This window comes from Camelina sativa, chromosome 8, assembly GCF_030686135.1.
Source record: "Camelina sativa cultivar CO46 ecotype springtype chromosome 8, ASM3068613v1".
In the NCBI taxonomy this organism is placed as follows: Eukaryota; Viridiplantae; Streptophyta; class Magnoliopsida; order Brassicales; family Brassicaceae; genus Camelina; species Camelina sativa.
In genome coordinates, this window is record NC_141887.1 from 20,658,638 (window position 1) to 20,684,576 (window position 25,939).

General features: G+C 35.9%; 3 protein-coding genes across 4 annotated transcripts; 1 reads left to right on the top strand and 2 right to left on the bottom strand.

The window, feature by feature from the left end:
* The first annotated feature begins 8,788 nt into the window (after window positions 1-8,788).
* On the top strand, window positions 8,789-11,377 carry LOC104707389 (MD-2-related lipid recognition domain-containing protein). Its single transcript, XM_010423731.3, is given in 5 exon segments — window positions 8,789-8,927; window positions 9,553-9,672; window positions 9,759-9,790; window positions 9,792-9,935; window positions 11,099-11,377. Coding segments are annotated over 5 exon segments (522 nt in total). The 5' UTR covers window positions 8,789-8,827; the 3' UTR covers window positions 11,225-11,377.
* A 194-nt stretch (window positions 11,378-11,571) lies between these two features.
* Window positions 11,572-13,663, bottom strand: LOC104707391 (GDSL esterase/lipase At1g31550). Of its 2 annotated transcripts, none has more exons than XM_010423732.3 (5): window positions 13,137-13,663; window positions 12,765-12,977; window positions 12,520-12,668; window positions 12,145-12,418; window positions 11,572-12,049 (listed from the first exon to the last, which is right to left on the bottom strand). In XM_010423732.3, exons 1-5 carry the CDS (start codon window positions 13,408-13,410, stop codon window positions 11,769-11,771), a joined length of 1,191 nt encoding a protein of 396 aa, XP_010422034.1. In that variant the 5' UTR covers window positions 13,411-13,663; the 3' UTR covers window positions 11,572-11,768. The 2 variants fall into 2 exon arrangements, with proteins under 2 accessions (XP_010422034.1, XP_010422035.1); XM_010423733.3 differs by having other exon boundaries at window positions 12,520-12,626; window positions 13,137-13,524.
* A 5,897-nt stretch (window positions 13,664-19,560) lies between these two features.
* Window positions 19,561-22,445, bottom strand: LOC104709648 (uncharacterized). Its single transcript, XM_087461217.1, has 5 exons — window positions 21,777-22,445; window positions 21,249-21,689; window positions 20,465-20,753; window positions 19,965-20,140; window positions 19,561-19,827 (listed from the first exon to the last, which is right to left on the bottom strand). The coding sequence occupies exons 1-5, from the start codon at window positions 22,443-22,445 to the stop codon at window positions 19,561-19,563; spliced, it is 1,842 nt and encodes a 613-aa protein (XP_087317343.1).
* Between the last annotated feature and the right edge of the window lie 3,494 nt (window positions 22,446-25,939).

Consider the following 25,939-nt stretch of genomic DNA (forward strand, 5'->3'; position numbering starts at 1 on the left):
AAGTTTTTAATACCTCAACAATGATTAATTAAACATTAATAATGTGTGCGTTAGGTTTATATAAGGAAAATATTTTTATCATAATGAATAAGACTCTAGATCAATTGGTAAAGAAACTATTTAGGCATCTCGCCAAAGTAGATTTTGTAATAGGCTAAAGTATGGGTATCACGTAATAAGGTCTTCAGGGATCACGTAATAAGGTCTTCAGCTATGTTTGTGACATGTTGGATGATCGGGTGAACGGTCGGTTAGCGAAACATCTAACAAAGGGTGGGAAGGAAATTTTTGATTAAGTTTGTTATCTGGCGCTCCCAACCCATTTTTTGTCATTTTTGAAACTTCCTCTTGATCTCACATCCAAGTTAACAAGTACCATCTCTAATTTCTGGTGGAGCTCCAGCGATAGAGACCGACAGTACATTGGTTGGCTTGAGATAAGTTATGTGAGAAAAAAGCCAATAGAGGGTTGGGTTTAGAGCCATGGATAAATTAAATTATGCGTATCTTGCTAAACAGTATTGGCGATTAATTCAATTTCTGAATTCCTTGTTTGCCCGGGTGATGCAGGGTCGATCCTTTAGGAACAAGCATCCCTTGTTGGCTAAAAAGCCGTATTTACCGTCATTTGGTTGGGAGAGTATTTTCTCTACCAAAGACTTAGTAATCCGAGGAGCAAGGTGGATCGTGAGAACTGTTTCTAACATTTAGGTATGACGGAACCTTGGATTCCCGATCAACATCCTAGACCCGCGAATTGTAGGAGTCGACTATTGCATCCAAATTTAATGGTTAATCATTTAATTAATCCGGCCACAAGGGAATGGCATTTACCAATTCTACAGGAAGTAATGGATGTAACATCCGTGAACCGGAATCCCGGCTTAGGGGATGCATTGATCGATGCAAGGTCGGTTATGTGCGGACGAGTTTAAGTTAAACGTTGCGTTTTGGGGTTAGGAAACCCTGGAATCGCTTATAAAAGCAGAAACTCGTGGGTTGGCCGAGGTTTGGCCGTTTCTGCAGAAAAAGAAAGAGAGGAAAAAATTCTTAAGTGTTCTTGAGGTTTTTGGGAGATTTGAGGTTGTTCCTATAGAGTCTATAGCTGGGATTGTTGTAGGAGCGTGGTTTTGCTTGTTTGAGGTTCAGAATCTTCTTGGCAAAGGTAAGTACATGACCATGGCTTATCTAAGCTGGAGATTTCTCTGATCTGCTTGTTTATGTGTTGTCCGGCTTGTTAGAATGTTATTTGGGACTTTGGGAAGCTTTCTTGTGGCTTGGGATCGAGTTTTGTTGTTGTAGGAACGAACATCCGGCGAGAAGCTTCATGGAATAACAATGCTCGGCATGCGCATAGGTCGATGCACTTTGTGCGTCGGTCGATGCAAATGCGAGGACGGCGCGTTTGACCTAGGAGCATCGGTCGATGCCATGTGGAGACGTCGGTCGATGCAACTAGGGTTTTTGTGCAATGTCAAGCATGCGTCGGTCGATGCAGTGTGAGTGTCGGTCGATGAAAGTGTACCTTACATCGGTCGATGCAAGTGTACCTTACATCGGTTGATGCAAGCATATGTCGGTCGATGCAATCTTAGTTGGTGTCGGTCGATGCAAGGGTAGTGTCGGTCGATGCATATTCTTGTTTTGTTATTGTTTGGTTATTGATTGATGGTTGATGGTTAGTGATGTCTCTATTGCTTGTGTGTATAGCCCAGTAGATGGGAGGATTGTCTTACTGAGTGTTTATAAAATACTTATGCATCTCAATTTGTGTTTGTGGTGCTGGCAAAGGCAAAGTGTGATCGTGGAATCAAGACGATGAAGAGGAGGATGTTCTAGTTTCTCGTTGTTTATGTCTAACTACTGTTAGGTTGTTAGAGATGAGTTATTAGAACATTGTTAGGTTGATGGTTCATGTTTTATGACTTTATTGGATGTTGGTTATTATATATTGATATTTGGTTTAATGATATCGTTGGTTATTTCCGTTGTTGGTTGTCTGTGGTTAGGTGGCTAGTGGGTATAGGACCACTAGTTTAGATTATTATTTATTATTTATATTTTAGTATTAGTATTTATTATTATTAAAAAAAACGGGTCACTAGGCTTTGTGCTGTAGATGTTTCAGTTTGGTATCAGAGACCTTATGGTTCTAGGTTTGGGTTCACTAGGCTTTGTGCTGTAGATGTTTTGAGATTTACATGTCTTGATTGATTATGTGAGTTAGTCAATTGTCGCCCTGGGTGTTCGGCGATCTCGGGTTAATCGGTTTGGGTTATTCGGCTTTGGGAAAATTCGGTTTTTGATAATACATGCCGAATTGAGCAGAAATTAAATTTTGTTCGGGTCAATCGTTACACGGTTTATTCGGGTCGGTTATCACGTTTTAAATCAATTCCGAATTCAAACCAACTTTTTTCTTATTCGGTTACCTTGAACAGAATAAACAAAAAAACAAGATAAATGGGCTTAAATCAACAAATAAAAATTTACACAGACCTAAAACATAGGTCAAGACCAAGTAAATGGATCTGAAAACAAGTCCAATAGTGACAAGCCCAAATGGACAAATCCAAGAAATATTAGGGTTTTCGAGAATGATCTGTGGTTGCGGCCAACTATGACGGCGATGTGAGACGGTGAAGATGTACGGTTCCTGGGCGTCCACTTTTTCACCTGACATCATCAACACCAAATGAGAATCGGTTAAATAAACCAGTGAAAGTAAAATCACCAAACAGCAAAAGAAACAACATTTAAGATCTTACAACAACGAGGAAGACAAACATCAACACTAGTACCCTAAAAAAAGTGACAAACCCAGAAGAATAATAGATAATTTTTGATTTCGATGTTGACACTCTGACCCTATAATTCTCCAAATTTAATGAGAAGTTATAAAGATATAGGAAGAACATACATAGTAAAGAATCAAACATAGAATTAAAGAGAAAGAAGAAGAGCTTACCTATATAGGATCGGAGAAGTGTTGAATGGATGGATTTTTTGGATCTGAGGAGTGAGGACTCGCATGAGGCAGCCAAAGAAGACAAACAAAACGTATTAGGGTTAATGGGTTATGTTATTAGCCTTATATATGGCTGCAGAATCTCGATTTAGGTATAACCGATCAGATCCGATTACCGTACCAAACCACACCGAAATCTGATTGCCAAAATCAATTGTGCCGAACGGTTACACCGAATCTATTCGGTTTGCGCCGATAACCGAAAATGTCGGGTTGTTCAGTTCGGTTTGATCGGTTTCTACCGAACGCCCAGGGTGATTCCAGGGTGAGTGTATGTTTTTATGTTATGTTTAATTGCGTGCTTAGCCTTCTGTTCATGGTAGTGCAGATGGTTAGAGAGGATGTTGTTGCTGGTCGTGGTCAAGGACGCGATCGTGGACGTGGATGCGGTCGTGGTCGCGGTATGGGCAGAGTCCCAGCAGTTAGTGATACTGTGGACCAGAGTGTGACAACTGAGGGTGTTGGCGAGTCGCAGGGCCTTCAGGAGGGATCCAGGAGTGTGACCGGTGGGGGCAGTGTTGGTCCTCGAGTGGCCAGTGATGCTAGGGTTCCGGGTGTGGGAGTCCAACGGGTGGAGTCCTTGTAGGAGGTGTTGAATTGGCGGGCTTATTGACACAGCTGTTGGAGCGGATACCGGGAGTGGGTCCGGCTCAGGCACAGGTAGTACTGCCAGTGGCGGTGGGGGTTCATTCTCGTTATGTCAGTATGCTGGGAGAGATCAACTATATTGGTGTCGAGCGGTTTTCGGGAGGTATTGATCCTACTGTTGCTGATGCGTGGAGAAAGAGAGTGGAACGTAACTTCCAGTCTCTCAGATGTCCTGAGGAGTTTTTGGTGGATATAGCAGTCCACAACCTTACAGGCGATGCTCAGTTGTGGTGGAGTTTTGTGGCTGCTAGGAGAGTTCAGAGGGAGATGTCTTGGGCTGACTTCGTCTTGGAGTTCAACCGCAAGTATTTTCCTAGAGAGGCACTAGATCGGTTGGAAGTGCAGTTCCTTCAGCTATTTCAGGTGACTCGGTCAGTGCGGGAGCTTGACTTGGAGGTCAGTCGGCTTCTGATGTATGGGGGTCGGGCTATAGAGTCTAAGGATGCTCATATCAGGAGGTTTATGAGGGTCCTACGTGATGACTTGAGGGTTCACTGTAGAGGATGGGGTTATGCTACTCGTGTAGAGCTGGTTGAGACTGCAGCAAAGATTGAGGAGGACATCTGGGCACAGGCAGTGACGGTTAGTCTGGTGGTGCAGCCTAGGAAGGCTCATCACCATGGGGGTTCCGGCAAGGGCGGCAAGCCTGTCAGGGAACCAAGAGGAAGTGGGAAGCTACGCAGAGACCGAGTTGTGCAGGGTGCTACGGGTGTGGTAGTTTGGAGCACAGGGTAGCTAGCTGTCCCCATAGAAGTGCAGCGCGTGCGGCTCAGGCAGCGGTTCGTGTATGCTATCATTGTAGAGAGCCTGGGCACATCAAGCCCAAGTTCCCCAAGTTGCAGCAGATGGCAGTGGCAGCGGTGCAGCATGTGGTGCAGCCTAGAGTGCAGCAGGTAGCACAGATTGAGCAGGCACCACGAGTTTACACGACTGTCAAGACTTGTGGAACCAGTGCCGAGACGTCACAGTTATAATTTATGGTACTTAAACTTGTGAATTTCAATAGGTTCAGATTTTATATTTTGCTTGTGTTAAAGTGTTAGGTTCTCAACACATGAGGTTTGTGTAGGGACCTTGTTGGTGGGCGGGTTTAAGTCCGACATTATGTTTGATTCTGGAGCTACTCATAGCTTCATTACTACGGAGTGCGCAGAAAGTGCTAATATCAGAGGAGATCCCGGGGAGCGAGCGGGAGTTGTCAGAGTTGCTGGAGGCAAGTTCCTGAGGGTCATTGGACGGGCGAGGGGTGTTGATATTCAGATCGCAGGAGAGTTGTGGCCAGCGGATTTGCTTATCAGTCTAGTGGAGTTGTATGATGTTATTCTCGGGATGGATTGGCTACATCAGCATATGGTTCATCTTGATTGCCATCGGGGTAGAGTGGAGTTTGAGCGTCCTGGAGGGAAGTTGGTTTTTGAGGGAGTTAGACCGACTTCAAGGAGTCTCGTAATCTCGGCCATGCAGGCTGGGAAGATGATCGAGAAGGGCCGTGAGGGTTATTTGGTAACTATATCGATGCTAGACTCAGTAGGGCAGTCTATGGTTAGCGTTATTCAGGTTGTTGAGGATTTTGAGGATGTGTTCCAGTCGTTGCAGGGGTTACCGCCATCTCGGTCTGATCCTTTCATGATTGAACTGGAATCAGGGACGACACCGTTATCCAAGGCTCCTTACAGGATGGCTCCAGCAGAGATGGCAGAGTTGAAGAAGCAGTTGGAGGATCTGTTGAGCAAGGGATTCATCCATCCTAGTGTATCACCGTGGGAGCGCCGATGTTATTTGTTAAGAAGAAGGATGGGAGTTTCCGCTTGTGTATTGATTACAGAGGTTTGAACCAGGTCACTATGAAGAACAAGTACCCTCTTCCCAGGATCGATGAGTTGTTGGATCAGTTGAGAGGTGCTACTTTGTTCTCCAAGATAGATATGGCGTCGGGTTATCATCAGATCTCGATAGATGAGGCAGATGTGAGGAAGACTACATTCAGGACGAGGTATGGACATTATGAGTTTGTGGTGATGTTGTTTGGGTTGACTAACGCACCACCAACATTTATTAGATTGATGAACAGCGTGTTTCAGGAGTTTCTGGACGTGTCTATCATCATTTTCATCGACGATATCCTGGTTTAATCCAAGAGTCCTGAGGAACATGCACTGCATTTGAGGGCCGTTCTGGAGGAGCTGCGGGAGCAGGAGTTGTTTGCTAAGTTGAGCAAGTGTAGTTTCTGACAGCAGGAGATGGGATCGAAACCGTGTAACTGTTGAAACCGTGTAATTTTCTGGCAAGTGTCGTTTTTTCCGGCGACGACAACGTCCTCCGTTTTCCTCTTTTTATAACTGTTGAAACCATGTAATTTTTCAAGGCCCAACTCATTTTTAGAATATCCCAATGTTATTAATATAAAGTTTTTTTTTTAAAAAAAAAAAAGGGTTATAGATTAATTTATAGAGTAGTAAATTAATCTCCAGTATAACGTGGGAGATTACTATATACTATAGATGAATCATCCACTAGTTAAGCAAGAATATAATTGTATATAGACTATACTCTATCTTATTATCTAAACCTTGGTTCTCAAATTTAGTAACTCACTAGATCGTGACACGTGTTAGTTTTAACGATTAGAGACTAAAGTTAAAAACTCACCAGATCGTGACACGTACCAATTTTAACGATTAAATATCAAAGTTATTAACTCATCAGATCGTGACACATGTCAATTTTAACGATCATAAATTATAGTTTTCAAGCTTGGTAAAATAGATAAAACATAAGATAATTATAATCTTATTATATTTAAAAAAAAAACTAAGATAAATATACTATGTGCCATCCATATTTGGTCGTTTAATTATACTATATAACTTAACACATTAAATTTTATGTCTTTGTTTGCACAAAAAAAATAAAAAAAAAAATTAATGTCTCTATGGTTAGCCAATTTCGGACACTGAGTACTGCGACAAGATTTGTGAAGGCAGTCTCTGGAAAAAAACTTGAATTGAAGTCTGAACTAATCTTTTTATTATATTAAAAATCTTATTATATAAAGTTAGGTTTTCCAATTAGTCATTAACATGATCATTACACGTGTCAAGTACACTGATGAGATGTTGACACGTGTCAAAAAATTATTATTTTTCAAAACAGCTAATTAAAAAATAACATTAAATCTAAATTAAATTTACATGTTTATATCTAAAAAAAATTCTAAATTAAAAAAGGAAAATTAACAAAACTAATCTATTTTTCATTGTACATTACTTATATTATACGTGTTTTCTCAATAAGATTTTGACATGTATAAACAAAAAAGTAATTCACTAAGAATGTATATTATTATTAATAAATAAATAGTGAATAACAAATTTAAAAAGAATAATATAAGTTATGTCAATTTTTTTTTTTGAAACATAATAGGACAACTAATTAAGAAAATAACATTAAATCTACATAACATTACATGTTTATATCGAAAGCTTTGATATTTGATTTTTTTTTTCTGATATAATTTTACCGATATATTGTGTGGGTCTTTGATTCGTGCGGGTTTTTCAATGGAAGCTATCAGATGCAATGAAATGAAATCGAAGTATATAATGCCCGCTAATTTAATCGATGATGGAGACACTGATGGAGGTTCCAAAAGTGATTCTACAGTTAGTAACATTATAAGTTTGGGAGATAAGTCGGTGGTTGATGTTTCTGGTCAAAATTTAGAGTTGTCTTTTCTGAATAATGTTGATGATTTTGGTACCGAAACAAGAGCTGTTTGATCGAGTAATTGAGAAGCGGTTTCAAATTTGGAAGTTGGAACGATATACCATTTGAAAATTGGTTTCAAACCGGATTTATGTGGTTTTCTATCGGATTAGGTTTGTAAACCGTTTAAACCATGTATATGGAGACATTTATGAGAACTTTTGATTCGGCTAAAAATAAATTGAGAATTTATGATTCGAGAATATTTGAGACGAGGTCATAGTTTTAAGTTGTTTTGGTACAATTGGATACTTCTAAAGAGTAAATAGGTCGTTGATCCTTACCGTGATTATGACATATGTCATGTTTTGGATTGTATATAAAGTTTCTATTTTGTATATCTGAATTATCTAAGACTTATATATACCATTCTGATTATAATTTTCAAATTTTTATTTTTATTATATTATATTAACTTTCTTTCAATTTCTCAACTTTTATTGGGTTAGTCATAAAATCATTGTAATCGAGTAGATATTTTCACCAGTTGTTCATCCAAAATATATTTGGAGTAAAAAAAACTTCATGGTTAAAGAAATTATGTCACAAAACAATTATAGTAATTATAAGAACTATAATTATGCCAAAATAAAAGTAAAGCAACATAAAATTGCTTTAACAATAAAATATTTTGGATGTAAGAACATATTTTTAATGGTAAAATATAGAGTAAAATTGTACGTGGTTACTTATTAGATGTTGCTTTGATGAATTTGTTGCATGTAAAATATTTTGTGAATAAGTTGTAAAACGTTTTTGAATTTTGACAATAATAAAATTTGTAATGATGAGTATTTGGCAAAAAGTTTTAGTGGGATATAATTTAGCTTTAGATTATCGTAATAATTGTTATAAAAAATATAAATAAATGTATGAAGGTAGATACAAATATTCTCTAACTTAAATTATTTATATATTTACTTTAGGAAATAAAATTTCTTTATATGTTTTCAAAAATTGTTTAAGATTTAGGATTTATTTTCTTCAACAATTTTTAAATCTCCATATCGTGTGAGCCCTTATCTAGTATAATATATAAAATATACTCCCTCTGTCCCACAAAGATTGATGTTTTGAGGTTTTTTTTTGTCCCACAAAGATTGATGTTTTGTAAATTTCAAGAAGTCATCATTAAAAATATTTAAAATCTTGAATTGTTATTGGTTTAAAATTAAATAATATTTCTTTAGTCAAAGAAAAAAAATATTTAAACTCAAATAATCATTATTTTCTTAAAATGTGTAAAAGATTCTAAACATTAATGTTTGTGGGACACACGGAGGGAGTAGTAGGCAATAGCAATAGCACGCGCACGTATTATACAGACTTTTTTGTCAAACCAAATAATAGACATTATTCTTTTCATAGCTTTCAGAGATCTGATCCATGGCGATATCTCACGCCCAACCTGTTCTGCTTCTCCTCACGTCACTTTTTTTCTTACCTGCTTTGCGAGCCCGCACCATCAATTTTGAAAACTGCAAAGGTAAGTGTCGTTTTGTTAGTCTTATATTATGATATAGAACATGTATTCTTTGTACTTGACAAAGTCAATTCGATAAAAAGAATATGTTTTGAATTTCATAGATTGTTGTTTGATTCTATCTCTGTTTTTTTTTTTTTTTGTGTTACCAAATAAATCTTGAACCAGAACTATTAAACAAAACTGAGTATGTTGCTACTAATTAAAACGTTTATATAGAATTAAGATTTAAGAGAAAGATGAAAGTACTCCCATCTAAATTTTGAAGTCTCTATGAAGACTTTTTTTTGTTTTCTTTTCAATGTGGTTTTCAAGAGCTGGGGTGTAGTGTATGAGTCAATAATCAAAAATTATGACTACAAAGTTGCAGCTCCAAGTTCCTCCGAGTACCACCTTGAACAGTATTTGCAAAAACCGTGCTATTATAAGTCTATCAGTATCAATTATTTTTGTAGTGTATATCAAAACAATTTTAAATCTGATCGAAAATTAAAATAGATTTTTTTATATAATTCTGTAAATGAATACAAACACTTTTACCCCCTAGCATTAATAAGGCCCTAACAGGTAAAAGTGTTTTTATTCATTTTACCTGCCATTACTCACTCATAAATCTCTGCGACTAAAGATGTACATATTGACTACAACTACGGCATCACGAACATCACACGTGTGGAGATCTATCCGTACCCTGTTGGGCCTTATGACGAGCCAACCATTACCATATCAGGCTTTACAAGTGACGATAGTACGTTACTTTTTGTTCTTTAATTGTTTTTTTCTTTTGTTTTCCAATAAAGATTCTCTTGTAAGAAAATATATTTGTGTATACAGGCGACATCATCTATAGAGCAACTATAAATGTGTCTGTATAAATATGAAAATGTGACTAGCTCTATAAGAGATTACGATCTCAGTGATGTGATGGATGAGGATCCATGCTCCATTGAACCTGGCGAAAAATTTGAGTTAACTCTTTCCAAAGTTCGTGGTATGCAGTCACTCTCTCATGTAAGTATTTTTACATAAATTACATTAGTTCCGTGACTAAGATTGTGATTGTTTCTTTACCATAGGACATATTTACAATTACCTCCATAAATTAATATTATCGGAACTAATTTTATTTATTAATTTCTCGATATATGTGAATATCAATTTAGGAAAGAAATATATTGGTTTGTTCATTGTATGACGTTAGTTTTAGTTTATTACTTTCTTCGCGGTAAACTGTAATTAAAATTTTAAAATTTTAAGTTATATTTGTTTGTTAATTTTATCTGGTTTGTTTAGTATTTAAGATTGTATAATTGTATTTTGATTGTTAATTTTATGATTTACATAATATTAATTTAATCAATTTAGTTAGGTATGTCTATTACTCTAATACCGATTGTGTTAATAAAATAATAAAATGATATTTTTACCTGTATAGCACCGAGTTAATGATATTTTAACTTTTAAAAAGTTTAAAAACTTTAAAATAAAGAATCTACGTAAACCAAATAAAATCAATAAATTTGAATATTTAATAAATGAAGCTCTCAACCCATTCGTATTTGGAATCATTGTAGTTTCTTTTATAATATGACTTTGAACCATTGCTTTATTTTTCCAAGCAATGTAAGACATTATGTACACATTTTTTATTCATCAGTCGAATAATATATGTCCATTTAAAAATTTAAATCACATCATATACAGAATAAAAATCACAAATTTAATTAAATAAATGTATTATATAATAATTTTAATATAAGATCAAATAAAAGTGAAAAAAGAATTATATATTTATGTTTGAATTGGGTGAAATAATTTATAAAAATTATATAAAATTTAAAAATATTTTTTGTTTAATTAAATATAACTAAAATGATGGTATGTTATCAAATGTATTTTAAAAATGTTAATATAGATATTCAGTGTAGGCCTACATAAACTTTTCGATATTGAAATCGAAATAAAGATATATATCGAGAAATTAATACGGTTAGACCGTTTTGGTTTCTTTTTGTAACCGATCGAAGGGTACCAAACCTATATTATACTAGTTTCAGTTTCACTTTGATAACTGTGTTTTTAAACCGAACAGTCCAAAAACCCTAAAAAAACCACAAAAGTATATATATTTACTTGGTTTGCCTGACGGATTGTTTTTTCTTTAAACTAATTAGAAGGATAAGTCCAAGATTGTCGTATCCGTTGTTGATGAATATGGTGATGACGCTGAAAGGCCACTGCTGAAAATGTGCGTTGAGTTCGATAACCCTGCTCCAACTACAACATCAGTCTCTGCTTAGTTTAAATCCAACTGGCTGATATGGAAATATGTTTTCAGTTTTTTATATGACTCTCCCGTTAATTACTTGCAGTGTTTTTCCTTTTCATGTTGTCCAAGTCCAACAAATGAAAGAAATAATGAATATATACACCCCTCTCGTTGATTAGTTGCATATTTTTTATACTCCGTAACTATGTAAAAAAACAAATAAGGCATTTGCTAGAAGTTAGCTACAACAACAAATCTGTGGCTATATTTTTAACTCGAAGACCTCCCAATGTCGATAAAAAACCATAGCATGATTGAACTTATATGTTCTATTTGTTAACATAAAAACAGAAATTAATAGAGATATAACAATATATATTTTGCTCACCTTTGAAAATTAATTATTGTATAGTTACATAAATATCAAAGAAATGTATGATTATTTTCCAAGAACAAAATCAAAACATAACTACATACATAACACATAATATCAGATTTTAAACATAATTATGAGAAATCAATTCAAATTGAGTTACATTTATACGACAATTATTTTTCTTTCGTCATTTATACTATCAGCTGTTCATCAAAGAAGATTGTGTGTCTAATGAATTCTTGTTCTTAATCTTGGAGGTGAGGCATGTCCAATTGAAAGGAGGACTCGTGTATGGTCCTTTGAGTAATCCATCTGCTATAAATTTGTATGCAGCCTCAGTCATATGAATGCCATCCCAGGCGACATACATTGAAGGGTCATTACAAGAGTCCACTCCAAAACTCCCACAACACGTACTAAAGTTGAAATTGTACGGTTCTCCTACACCGCAACAAGCGGACAAGGGTTTGTTTATGAATCCTGACAATATCATTGTTTTGGAAACTCGTGATTATTACGAAATCGGTAAAATTGGTTGTAAAGATTCAGTGGAGGTATATATCAAGAAGGCTCACCGTATTTGGTTGGTTCTTGGTTAAGGCGCAACAAAGCATTGTAATAGTCAGCATATATGATGTTGACATGAGGGTTGAGCTTCCTGAGTCTCTTGAGTTCTGCTTGAAGCTGTTCGTCGTGATATTCTCCAAACTTGTTCAGCCATTTCAGACATCCAAAAGGATCGTATTCTTCTATGTTTGATGTTTGATATAATGTCAAATATGCTACTGAGCATCCTATAGGGAACTCTCCAGGCACCAGAAATGTTTTTCCCCCCATACTAATCAACTCCTGGATTCAAGACAGTCCAAAAGCAACAAATAGATTATGGTTTCTGGCAAACTAATCAATTTGTTTTACTCGTTATTATGAGTATTGAGTAGTAAAATTACCGTAATTGCAGAAGAAATAGTACTAATCACCAACGGAACGAGCTCTTTGACCTCGTTAATGAGTCTCCGTTCGAAGAATGGACCATTATAATCATTCCCTCCGATCTCTCCCATAAGAATCAAAGCATTTCCAATCATATTTTTACAGTCTAAAAACAAATATGATTGAGTTCAAAGTTCAAACTACTTAAAAAAAAAAAAAAAAAAAACATTATAATTATTCCATTAAAGCTGATCTTTACTACCTGATGGCAAGCCACATAGATTTGGTAAACTCTCCTTGAAGACCTTAACTTGAACCCCTAAACTAATGTTGTGAGAACAATGGTATCCTCTCTCCTCGAGAAAAGAAGCTTCCAATGCCGTTGCTGAGCCTACGGCAAAATTAACTCCTTTCTGAAAGTTTCCATTTTTAGATCCGAAGTAAGGAGTTACATATGGAAGCCCCAAAAATTCAGCTGTAAAAAAAAAATTGTAGCATCTATCACTTAAGGTTACAAATTGCTAACTTGAAGTTCAAGAAAAAAAAAACAGAGAAAGATTTTACATAAAGAATTCAGTGAAGAGTTAAAACACAAACTCAAAGTGTCATTTTACATATAAAGAAAGAGAAGTACCAATGAAGTCAATGATGAGACGGCCGTCAGAGGACCGACCGGTTGGGTGGTGGAAAAAAGTTTCTCCGTACGGTGGAAAACCGTTCAAAGAAAGATTGTTACGATCCGAGAGACCGAGCAAGTTTCCCGTGTCGGCAATCGAATCACCGAAACTGATGATTGACTGGAAATTCTGGCGTTGCGATTCCGTGTTTACCATAGTGATCATAATAAAAAGAGTAGAAAAAGAAAGGCTAACCAGCTTCTTCAACACATGAGAATCTAGCGACGCCATACGAGAGAGGTCCCAAGTGACTTTCTGACTTTCTATCTTTTTTTTTTTTCTAATTCTTTTTATGATTCTAACAGACCGATAAGTTATGAACTAATTTATGGGATGGACCGATGAGTTAATGAGCCTTTCTTGTTGCTTTATAAATAAAGATATTTTCACCAAACTCACCAAATTATGTGGCTATTATGTGGAGGGGCAAAAGCAATTTACTTTCTATGGCCTACGAAACTTTGTACTTATTTTGTATCGTTTCAAACGGGTGCCTGGACTTTTAAGTTTTAAGTTTAACCGTGGAAAATATCTAATTGGAGTCATAAAAGTCCCTTTCATTTTAAGGGATCTCCAACCCACCTCTATATTTGCTTTTTAACTCTATTTTAGAGTAAAATCTATTCTAACCCATCTCTATTTCTACCTCTATAATAGAGATCTCTATTTTTTCCTCTATATATAAAGGATCTCTATTTTTTCCTCTATATATTGAGGAACTCTATTTTTTCCTCTATAATAGAGTTGAACTTTTTTATTTATAAAATATATATTTAAATAGTTTAATAATAATTTAATGAAGTGGAGATTTTGTATTGAACAACACAATACTGAAAGTTTGTCGTAAGATTCAATTCTCATATCAAATAAACAAAAATAACAGTCAAGATTTGGTTTAGTAAAGAAGCATTACTCTTATGTTTCACAACTATAAGCGTTCAATTCGCAATCCATCCGCAAAAGCTAAGATTTGCTTATACAACATAACGATAGGTAACATCACGACCAGCGGTTTCACTCGGACGAATGATCTTCACGACCTGCCCACGTTTTAGTCTAAAGTATCTTGCGATTGGATCAGTCACTTGGATCCTTGGAAGCTAACAAAACCCATAAATAAAATATATATTTAAATAGTTTAATAATAATTTAAATATTTTAATAATATATTAATTTTAATATTAATAGGATAATTGATTATAAAGTTAAATTTGACTAATTTTAATATTTTGGTTTAAAAATTTTAAAGGTTTTTGTATATAAAAATTTAAAGGTTTTTGTATAGAAAAACATTTTTAAAATTTGAGACTATTATTTGCAAAAGAAAATTTATATAAAATCTTATTAAATATAAATAACTTAAATATTTTAGTTTTTATTCATACCATAATATTATGCAATCTATTTCTTTTAATAAATGTGATATTTAAATAATATTTAGGAATGTTAAAAATTTAAATAATATCATAATTTTATGAAAGTTTCATAAAATAAATGGGTTAGTTTGCAACTTTTATATTAAAAAGTATTAATAGTAAAATAAAAAAAAGAATCTCTACGGAATATTCTTTTTTAGAGGAAAAAATAGAGGTATCCATTGGAGCAAAAGTCACCTCTATTATAGAGTTCCTCTATTTTAGAGGTAAAAATAGGGAAAACCATTGGAGATGGTCTAAGGGAGAGTGTACACAAATATGTATAAATATTAAAATTGTAACTATTTTATCCCCAAGTATTGTCTCATGTATTTTATCTTATTATATAAAGTTAAATTTTCAAAATTAGCCATTAATAGGATCATGACATGTGTCAAGTATACTAATGAGATGTTGACACGTGTCAAAAAATTATTATTTTTCAAAACAATTAATTAAGAAAATAACATTAAATTTACATTAAATTTATATGTTTATATATTAAAAAATTCTTAAATCAAACGAAAAATTAATAAAATTAATCGATTTTTCATTGTACGCTAATTATATTATATATTTTTCTTAATTAGATTTTGACATGTATAAACAAAAAATTAATTCATTAAGCATGTATATTATTATTAATCAATAAATAGTGAATAACAAATTAAAAAAAGAATAGCATAAGTTATGTTAAAAGAATTATTATTTTTGAAACGTAATAGGACACCTAATTAAGAAAATAACATTATTTCTACATAAAAATTATGTTTGTGAAGTGACCTTGCAGTGACCATTGGTAAGTCCAATTGTAGAAGGCACCATCACACTAGGGATCGAGTCCCGCTCTTTACGAATGTAGGGATGTGGCTAATGGGTCGGCCTGTTTTGGTCAAAATGATAACAAAAAGAAAATTATATGTTTATATCGAAAGCTTTGATCTTTGATTTTTTTTTCCCGATATAATTTTCCCGATCTATTGTGTGGGTCTTTGTTTCGTGCGGGTTCTTCAATGGAACTTCAATGGAAGCTATCAGATGCAATGGAATGGAATCAAAGTATATAAATCCCGCTAATTTAATCGAGAATGGAGACACTGATGGAGGTTCCAAAAGTGATTATACAGTTAGTAGCATTATAAGTTTGGAAGATTAGTCGGTGATTGAATACCATCGTGATTATAATTTTCAAATTTTTATTTTTATTATGTTATATTAACTTTTTCTCAGTTTCTCAATTTCTATTAGGTTGGTCATAAAATCATTGTAATAGAATAGATAATTTTCACCAGTTGTTTATCCAAAATATCTTTGGAGTAAAAAAAATTGATGATTAAAGAAATTATGTCACAAAACAATTTTAGTAATTATAAGAATTAGAATTCTGCCAAAATGAAAGTAAAGCAACATAAATTTGTTTAATTTGTTTAGAAGAAATTTTATAGGTGGTGATAAAGAGAATACTTTAACAATAAAATAATTTTGGGTGTAAGAACATATTTTTAATGGTAAAACATAGAGTAAAATTGTACATGCTTACTCATTAGATGTTGCTTTTATGAACTTTTTACATGTAAAATATTTTGTGAATAAGTTGTGTAACGTTTTTAAAATTTGACAATAATAATATTCGTAATGATGACTATTTGGCAAAAATGTTGGTGGGATATAATTTAGCTTTAAATTATTGTAATAATTGTTATAATATATGTAAAATATATAAATATAAATAAGTGTATGAAGGTAAATACATATATGATTTTTTCTCTAACTAAAATTATTTATATATTTAATTCAGAAAATAAAATTTCCTTTTATATTTTTAAAAATTTGTTTAAAATTGAAGAATTATTTTATTTATCAATTTTTAAACCCGCACATCATGCGGGCCCTTTTCTAATATATATAATGGCTTATGGTTTTCAAAAGATTGATTTTTCAACCTTTTCATATTCTTCATATTCTTCAATCGTGCAACCAACTTCTTCAATTATCATTAACTTTGTTTATCAACAGTTGGATGTCCTAATGTATGTGCTTGCTTGGCAAACAACTCAGCGTGAACATCACGAGTTCTTTTAACCAGATCTCCCTGGCGATTTCTAGTCAAAGTTCGTATACCCTGCTTCAGTTCCTTTAATTTCTTCATAAACCTGTACATCGCAGAGGTGAAGTGAAATAGGAATTCTGTATCATCCCAGTAAGTCTTCATAAGAGGTAAAACAATCTGTAAGGTAGCTACTAAGTTCACAAACTTGAAATGTTTTCTAATAGTCGGTGTCCCCACGTCTAACTGTAGTCGACTGCGAAAATGATCAGAGCATCCTCCTACCTCATAGACACAGTAGGCAAGCGAGAAACGATGAAGCCAGAATGTTGATGCAGTGAAAGAAGAGGTAGAGGCTTTTGAGCGTTTTAGCATGTCGCTGGGCTTGAAGAGAATTTCTTGAAACAGAGGTCCAAACTCCACTGGCTCTAAGTAGGGGATCAGAATAACCGTGTGTTTCACATTGCGGTTAAGATCCGAGAAACTCATAATTAAATCAGAGAGATACACCGTGTTGACGGCTTAGTAGCTACTATAAAAGGAACCATTAAACATGAGGCGGCTATTTTTTTCTCGGATTTCTTTGGGGAGAGGTTTAAAAGAATTGATTTGGCCACCTATTTCACCAAAGTGCACTTATATTTTTGGTCAAAGGTCCTGAGAGAACTCCACAGTTAAGCGTGTTTATGCTGGATAGTCTCAGGATGGGTGACCTTCTGGGATGTGACTGTCGGAACTGTGCGAGTTAGGAAAAAACACAGGGAAAGATCATGTGGTGATTTCTAGGGACGGTAACAAGTCTTTAAAACCTCTCGGACGTAGCAAACGACCGTTGGATATGAATGAGCTCACAGACCTAGTGAGAGGACCTGAGGCCCATTAAGAAAGTGGGCCCATGGAATGTGAGTGGACATGGGGCCCATTGAGAGATGACAGTCGGGGCGTTACAAGTGGTATCAGAGCCGAACCTAGACACGTCTGGAGTCAAATGGGCTCATACCGTCGAGGGTGACGATCTTGGTGCGCAATGAGGACGTTGTGATTTATTAGTGGGGGTGAATTGTGACATCCAGGTTTCAGAGACTTGCAGAGAGGTTTAAAAGAATTGATTTGGCCACGTATGTCACCAAAATGCACTTATCTTTACGGTCAAAGGTGTAAAAATTAATCACGAATGAGAATGAGGAGAGTAAGTGAGAAATCAAGAAATGAGAGAGAGGAGATTAGATGGAGACGGCGAGATTTAGAATAGGAGAAGGAGGGTTTCTCATTCCTTAACAAATATTGACCTAGTGACAATCTATTTATATGGATACAAAGAGATCAACAAAAGGAAACTTCTTAAACTATACAAAACGACATATAAACATATATGACTAAGGATTGGTATGTTCATCTTAATACTCCCCCTCAAGCTTAACCGTGTCAGAAACAGTTGAGCTTGAAACTATGAACACCCACCTCATTATAAAAACCTTAGTGTATAAAACCCATTTGGGACAAAAACACACTAAGGGAAAAAGAGTATGGGGTCAGTAGTTTAGGGTCTTAGCTTGTGTCCTAGTTAGGTCCATGAGCCCGAGTTTGGAGTGTATATACTCGCAAACCTTTGAACGTGCTGCTTTGGTGAATATGTCTGTCAATTGTTCAGAACTCTCGGTGTGGCATGGTAAGATCACTCCAAGTTGAACTTGCTCCCTGACTTTGTGACAGTCCACCTCTATGTGTTTTGTCCTTTCATGAAATACTGAGTTCGATGCAATGTGAATAGCAGCTTCATTATCACAGTGCATTGTGATCGGTTTTGAAGTGTTGATGCCTAGGTCCTTCAAGAGGGCTTTGAGCCACATTAGTTCGGTTGTGAGCTTCCTCATTGCCCTGTATTCTGATTCAACACTCGAGAGAGAGACCACCTTTTGCTTTTTACTCTTCCAAGTGACAAGGTTTCCTCCCACAAATGTACAATAACCCGTTGTTGAGCGTCTATCTTCACGATCTCCAGCATAATCTGCATCACAGTATCCTATAAGTTTCGTATCACTATTACATCCCATCCAAATGCCTTGTCCAGGAGCCCTTTGAGATACTTGAGTATGCGGCTCACCATCTCCCAGTGATGTACTGTTGGCTTTTGCATATGTTGGCTTACCTGGTTCACAGCAAAGCATATATCAGGTCGAGTTATGGTGAGATAAATAAGCTTACCTACCAACCATCGATACTGTTTTACATCTTCGAATAAAGCTTCATCAGGCTCCCCCCTACAGTTTGACTTGTAGTTTTCTTCGAGTGGTGTCTCAACTGGTCTTGATCCAAGCTTACCTACATCTTTTAAAAGGTCAAGTGTGTACTTTCTTCACGATAAGAAGAGTCCTTCTTCAGAACGACACACTTCTATCCCAAGAAAGCACTTTAGTTCTCCAAGATCTTTAATATCAAATACAGATTTAAGGTACAGTTTGGTATCTTGAATGCCTACCTTGTCATTCCCAGAGATGATAATATCATCAACATATATGAGAATGACTATAATACCTCTTTGGCTTGGATACGTGAACAATGTGTGGTCAGCTTCTGATCTTCTAAATCCTTTATCAATAAGTGTTGAGCTGAGTTTGTGATACCAGGCCCTTGGAGATTGTTTTAAACCGTAGATGGCTTTCTTGAGCTTAAACACCTTTTCAGGTCCAATAGTGTCTTCAAGACGCGGTGGTGGTCTCATGTACACCTCATCCTCTAGTTCTCCTTGTAGGAACGCATTCTTCATATCCATCTGCCACAATTCCCTAGAGAGGTTAACAGCTAGTGAAAGAACTACTCTTACCGTGTGAAGTTTGGCTACTGGTGCGAATGTCTCAAGGTAGTCTTCTCCATAGGTTTGGGTGAATCCTCTAGCTACAAGCTTGGCTTTATATCTTTCTATCCCCCATCACTCTTGTACTTGATAGTGAATATCCACCGAGATGTCACGGCTTTCTTTCCTTTTGGTAAATCAGCTTCATCCCATGTATGATTCTTTATCATTGTGTTAGTTTCATCTCCCACGGCATCCCTCCAAACTTTGTGTTCTTTAGCTTCCTCATAACTTTGTGGAATCCAATGCTGGTCGATTTGAGTAAGAAAGACTTGATGCTCGACAGGGAGGCGTGCAAGAGTGCAGACTGCTTGTATAGGATGAGCCACAGCCTGACTATTGTAGTAGACTCTATTGTTATTCAACTTGAGACACTCACTTCTGCGGAGTGGAATAACATCGGTCTCCACACCTTGATGTTGATCCTCTTCTATTTCGGCTTCTTCTCCTTCTAATGTAGGATCCTCACGTTACCAGTTTTATCCTCGTCTTGGTGTTGTTGAGCATGTTCAGCTGGTGAACTACTCACGTCTTCAGTTGTCGAGTCAGAATGATGCATCTCAATCGGTTCATTGTCAAGTTCAATTGGCGGTTTACTGATGATAGGTGACGGTTGAGGCTGGTTATCTGCAACCCCGAGTCTCTCTAGAAGGATTCAAAGATTATTTGCTCTGTCGGATTGAGAACAAGAGAGATTTTTCAAGTCTTCCCAATTCTTTTCATCATAGAATCCCTTGGATTCTAAGAATTTTACATCCCTTGAAACCAAGACTCTCCTAGCTTCTAGTTCATAGCATTTATACCCCTTTTGTGTAGTCGAATATCCAATAAACATGCTCTTGACACTCTTAGCGTCGAGTTTGTCACGTTGCTCACTTGGTTTTAAGACATAACATACAAAGCCAAATACACGTAAGTGATTAATAGATGGTTTAATCTTGTTAAGCACTACAAATGGAGAGATATCACCCAGTATTTTTGTTGGAGTTCGATTGATCAGATAGCATGCAGTTACAACTGCATCTCCCCAGAACTTCTTTGGTACATTCGAGTGAAACATCATGGACCGGGCAACCTCCATAAGGTGTTTGTTGTTCCTTTTAGCCACACCATTTTGTTGAGGCGTATAGGGGCAGCTTGTTTGGTGTACAATCCCATGTTTGGCCAGATGTTGTTTAAACATATGACTTGTGTACTCCCCACCATTATCTGATCTCAAAATCTTTATCTTGGCATTAAATTGGTTAGTCACATAATTCTGAAAGTTTAGAAAAGCTTCAAGAACTCTATCCTTAGATGGAAGCAAGGTTACCCAAGTGTATTTTGATTTTTCATCAATGAAAGTGACAAATTATTTCTGATTTTCACGAGACAGGCATGGTGATGTCCAAACATCAGAATGAATTAAATCAAAACAATGCTCATACATAGTAGAAGAGTTGGGAAAAACTGTTTTGCAATGTTTACCAAGAATGCAAGCTTCACACTCATTATTTTTAAAAGAAAAATTAGGTAAAACTAGTTGCAATGCACGAAAATATGGATGACCAAGTCTAGCATGCCAAATTGAACCATTAGTCTCATCGATTATTGACTTAAAGCAAGAAGATAAAGCAGTGGTGAGATTTGAATCCTCAAGTACATAAAGATCATCTTTAGTGCTTCCTCTGCCAAGAACTTTACTTGTTTCAATATCCTGAAAATACACATCATTAGGACCAAAAATTGCATAACAATTAAGATCATTAGTCACCTTCTTAACTAATAACAAATTCGATGTGAAACTAGGCATATAAAACGCTTTAGAGGTTCTATCAAACAAGTTTAAATTTCCAATTCCCTTAATCGGTATCTTATCTCCATTTGCTATAATCACATTCCCTAAAGTTGGTTTGATATCACTAATTAGCTTAGAGTCACTAATCATATGGTGAGAATCTCCAGAATCCACAATAAGAGGTTTCATAGCATTGAGAGTAAGATAAGTGTTACCAGAAGACTCTTTTAGAGCCTTGATGCGAGCATCAAGGTCGGATCTCCTCACCAGATCCGAGGAATCTACTAGTGCTACTCCATTACCATCAATGGTTTGAGTCGTCACCTGAGCTTGACCTTCACCATATCTACATGCTTGGTTTGCTTTCGGATTAACACTTCTTGGTCGGAGGTGAGGATGAAGGTTCCAGCATTTATCCTTGAAATGACCCGGTTTCTTACAATGGTCACATATGACACGGTTCTTCCCATCACTTTTGTAGTAACCCTAGTTCACTACAGCAACCTCTCCTTTGTTGGCGGTGATAAGATCTCCTTTAGCTCCAAACAGACCAATCGAGCCATGCTCTTTTTGAATTTGATTACACACATCGTCGAGACTTGGGAGTTTATCTGAACGGAGGATATGTTTGATGAGATCATTGTATGATGAGTTCAACGTCAGGAGAAGGCCAAACACTTTATCTTGCTCACGACGTTTGTTTAGGACTACTGGATCCACCGAGTTAGGTCTTAACATCTCTAACTCTGCCCAAAGTGATCTGAATTTCCCAAAGTGTTTGGTGAACTCGATCTCTTCTTGATTAAGATTGTTGATGGCTCTCTTTACCTCAAATACACGGATGAGGTTTGAGACATTTCCAAACACATTTTTCAAGGTATCCCAAAGATCCTTAGCCGTCTCGCAGTAAGAGTACGACTCAAGGATCAGAGCATCCAAGGAGTTTTGGATGAAAGCTAACACACTTTGATTCTCTTTGAACCATTTTTCACTATCACAAGCCACGATCTCCTTTCCTTCTTGTGTAGTCGTTATCTCCTTTGTAGATTCATTCTTCTCAATGTGCTTCCAAAGTCCACGACCACACAGCGCTGTCTTCGTAGTTCTTGCCCATAGCAAGTAGTTTCCACCCTTAAATATAACCGGAATGATTAACGTTTTGCTAAGATCCATGAGAGATTTTCGAACTGAATTTGATGCGGAATAAAACAACTACGATTTTGTAGAATAGGAGCGTTACTGCTCTGATACTATGTAAGAATTAATCACGAATGAGAATGAGGAGAGAAAGTGAGAATTCAAGAAATGAGAGAGAGGAGATTAGATGGAGAAGAGAGACGGCGAGATTTAGAATAGGAGAAGGAGGGTTTCTCATTTCTTAACAAATATTGACCTAGTTACAATATATTTATATGGATACAAAGAGATCAACAAAAGGAAACTTCTTAAACTATACAAAACGACATATAAACATATATGACTAAGGATTGGTGTGTTCATCTTAATAAAATGTCCTGAGAGAACTCCACAGTTAACCGTGTTTATGTTGGAGTAGTCTCAGGATGTGTTACCTTCTGGGAAGAGACTGTCGGAACTGTGCGAGTTAGGATGAAACAAAGGGAAAGATCATGTGGTGATTTGTAGTGACGGTAACAAGTCCTTAAACCCTCTCGGACGTAGCAAACTGACCGTCGAATATGAATGGGCTCATGGGCCTATTAAGAGGACGTGAGGCCTATTAAGAAAAATAGACCCGTGGACATGGGGCCTACTGAGAGATGGCTGTCGGGGCATTACAACAGGCCTATATCCTACTGTAACGTCATTTATAAAGTGATTTCGAAAATACTTTCTAACCGACTCAAACAAGTGCTCACTGAGATTATCCCCTCGAACCAGTCAACCTTTGTGAAGGACATATTACCCATGGAGAATGTCCTCTTAGCTTCAGAACTGGTCAAGGACTATCAAAAGGATGAAATCTCTTCCCGGTGTGCTATGAAGATAGACATATCTAAACCTTTTGACTCGGTTCAGTTGTTTTTTCTGCTCATTACGCTGTAGGCACACTTCTCTGAAAAATTTATCCACTGGATTCGGTTATGTATATCAATAGCTACTTTCTCGGTATAGATTATTGGTGAGCTAGCAAGATGTTTTGGTAGTGTTCGAGGACTGAGGCAGGGGTGCTCTCTTTCTCAGTTGCTGTTTGTCATCTGTATGAATGCCCACTCAAACTTGATCAATAAAGCGGCTGCAGCAAATAGGTTTGGTTATCACCTTCGCTGTCATAACCTCCTCCTCACGCACCTCTGTTTCGCTGACAATCTCATCGTCTTTGCTGAGGGAACTAAGCGATCAGTTGAAGGAGTAATCCAAATTTTTGATGACTTTGTTAAGTACTCGGGTCTAAAAATAAGTCTCGAGAAATCTACCCTGTATATGGCTGGAATCTCCCCAACTATACAAGAGGCGATCCAAGCAACTTTCCCCTTTGAGGTTGGTACATTGCCGGTTCGTTACCTTGGCTTATTACTTCTGACCAATGCAATGACAAGTCACGACTACTCGCCAGTGTTAGAAAAAATTTGACACAGAATCAGTACTTGGACAAGAAGGTTCTTGTCCTATGGGGGATGGTTACAACTCATTAAGTCGGTCCATATGAGCATCACAAATTTCTGGTCCTCTGCTTTTCGGCTACCAGGGAAATGCATGAAGGAGATTGAGAAGCTTTGTTCTGCTTTCTTATGGATTGGTCCTGGCCTGAAAACTCATAATGCAAAGGTCGCTTGGCAAGATGTTTGCTTACCTCACTGTGAGGGTGGGCTAGGTCTACGGCCATTGAAAGAGACAAACATCGTTTGTGGTTTAAAGCTCATTTGGAGATTTCTATCTAAGACATCGTTATGGGGACAGTGAGTTCACACCTACCTCATCCATCACAGTTCCTTCTAGGAGATTACCGAATCATCCTCTCATGGTTCCTGGATGTGCCGAAAATTATTTAAACTCTGGAATCTAGAAAAAAGTTTCCATCACAAAGAAGTACACAGTGGTAAGACTACTTCCTTTTGGTATGACAGATGGTCTTCCATGGGAATGCTACATGATCTATTAGGCGACAGGGGAAGTATTGAGCTTGGGATTACTAAACATGAGACCGTTGGATCAGTCATGTTAACCCACATAGCTTGGAATGCAAAATAGACTCTCAACAGGTGATCGTATGTTGAAGTGGAACAGGAGTGTTGATTTCTCATGTTCCTTTTGCCAAGCACCATTGGAAACACGAAATCATCTTTTCTTCCAGTGTCCCTTCTCGCAACAGGTTTAGGATCAAAAATGTTACACTCGTTGTAAAGAAAATATTTTTTTGATGATTAAAATTTTTCATTCTTTCAATAGAAAAAAACTTTGTTTATCCAGACTAGGCCTGGGCATAAAAAACGTACATGAATACCCAACCTGGAACCCGACCCAAAAAACCGGGTTCGGGTTGGGTAAGGGTTTGCTTATAAAACCATATTGGGTTCTATTTTCCAATATTCGTGGGTTCGGCTTAGGATCGGATAATACCCGATACCCATTTGGGTACCCATCAAACCCGAACATATAAACATATTTATAATATTTAACATTAATATACTGTAATTATCCAAAATTATGATTATAATTTTGAATATTTCATTTAGTTATATACCTAAATATCAAAAATAATCAAAAATATATAAAATATTTTGTTATATAAGTCAAAATTTAGTTAAATTTATTTAAATTTAAATAATTTAAAAGATTTTTTTCGGATACCCGGTAGTTCGGGTGCTAATCGGGTTCTAAAATTTGTAACCCGAACCGACCCAAACCCGATAGTACCCAAACCGAACCGAACCCATATATCTAAAAATACCCAATGGGTTTTATTTTTGTAAACCCGTTTACCCGAACTCGAATGGATAATACCCGAACCGGAACGGGTTACCCGAATACCCAGCCCTAATGATTAAAATGAAAAATTAGGAGTAAAATATGAAATAAGTCACTAAATAGTTATTCAAAAATTAAAAAAAGAATTATAAAACTAAAAAAAGAATTATTCGTATTGGGAGAGTAAATCGAATGAATTAAGGAATTATAGTGTTTCAAAATTAAGGTAAGTATATCTATATAGAGGCTGATAAAATCTGCATCAATATATATTCAGAAAATCTACAAATCTATACTAAATAAAAGTAGGAGCTATAAGCTTCTAAGACTGTCCACCCAAGATTTAAAATATTCAATAGGAGTTCGACATGTTACTAATTAACTTTTTTTTAAATTTCCAGAATTTTTTATATTAAAATTTTTTAAGAACGACCAATCACAATCAGACAACTCAATATTTAATTTTTTTGAAATTATGTTAAATTTTTATATTAAAATACTTATAAATAAGTGTATTTACAATATCCCACATCGGCTAGAAAAATTTAAACAATGGCTAAGAACCATTATAAATAAGACTAATATGCTTCCAACTAAGAATGAGCAGGAAGCTTGATTTATCAGGCGTCCAAATTTAAAAAGTTTAAAATATTATAATTATTGAAACTTTTAAAAAGTTTAAATATATGTTTAAAAATATTATAAATACCTCCATAGAAAGTTTAAATATTTTAAATATT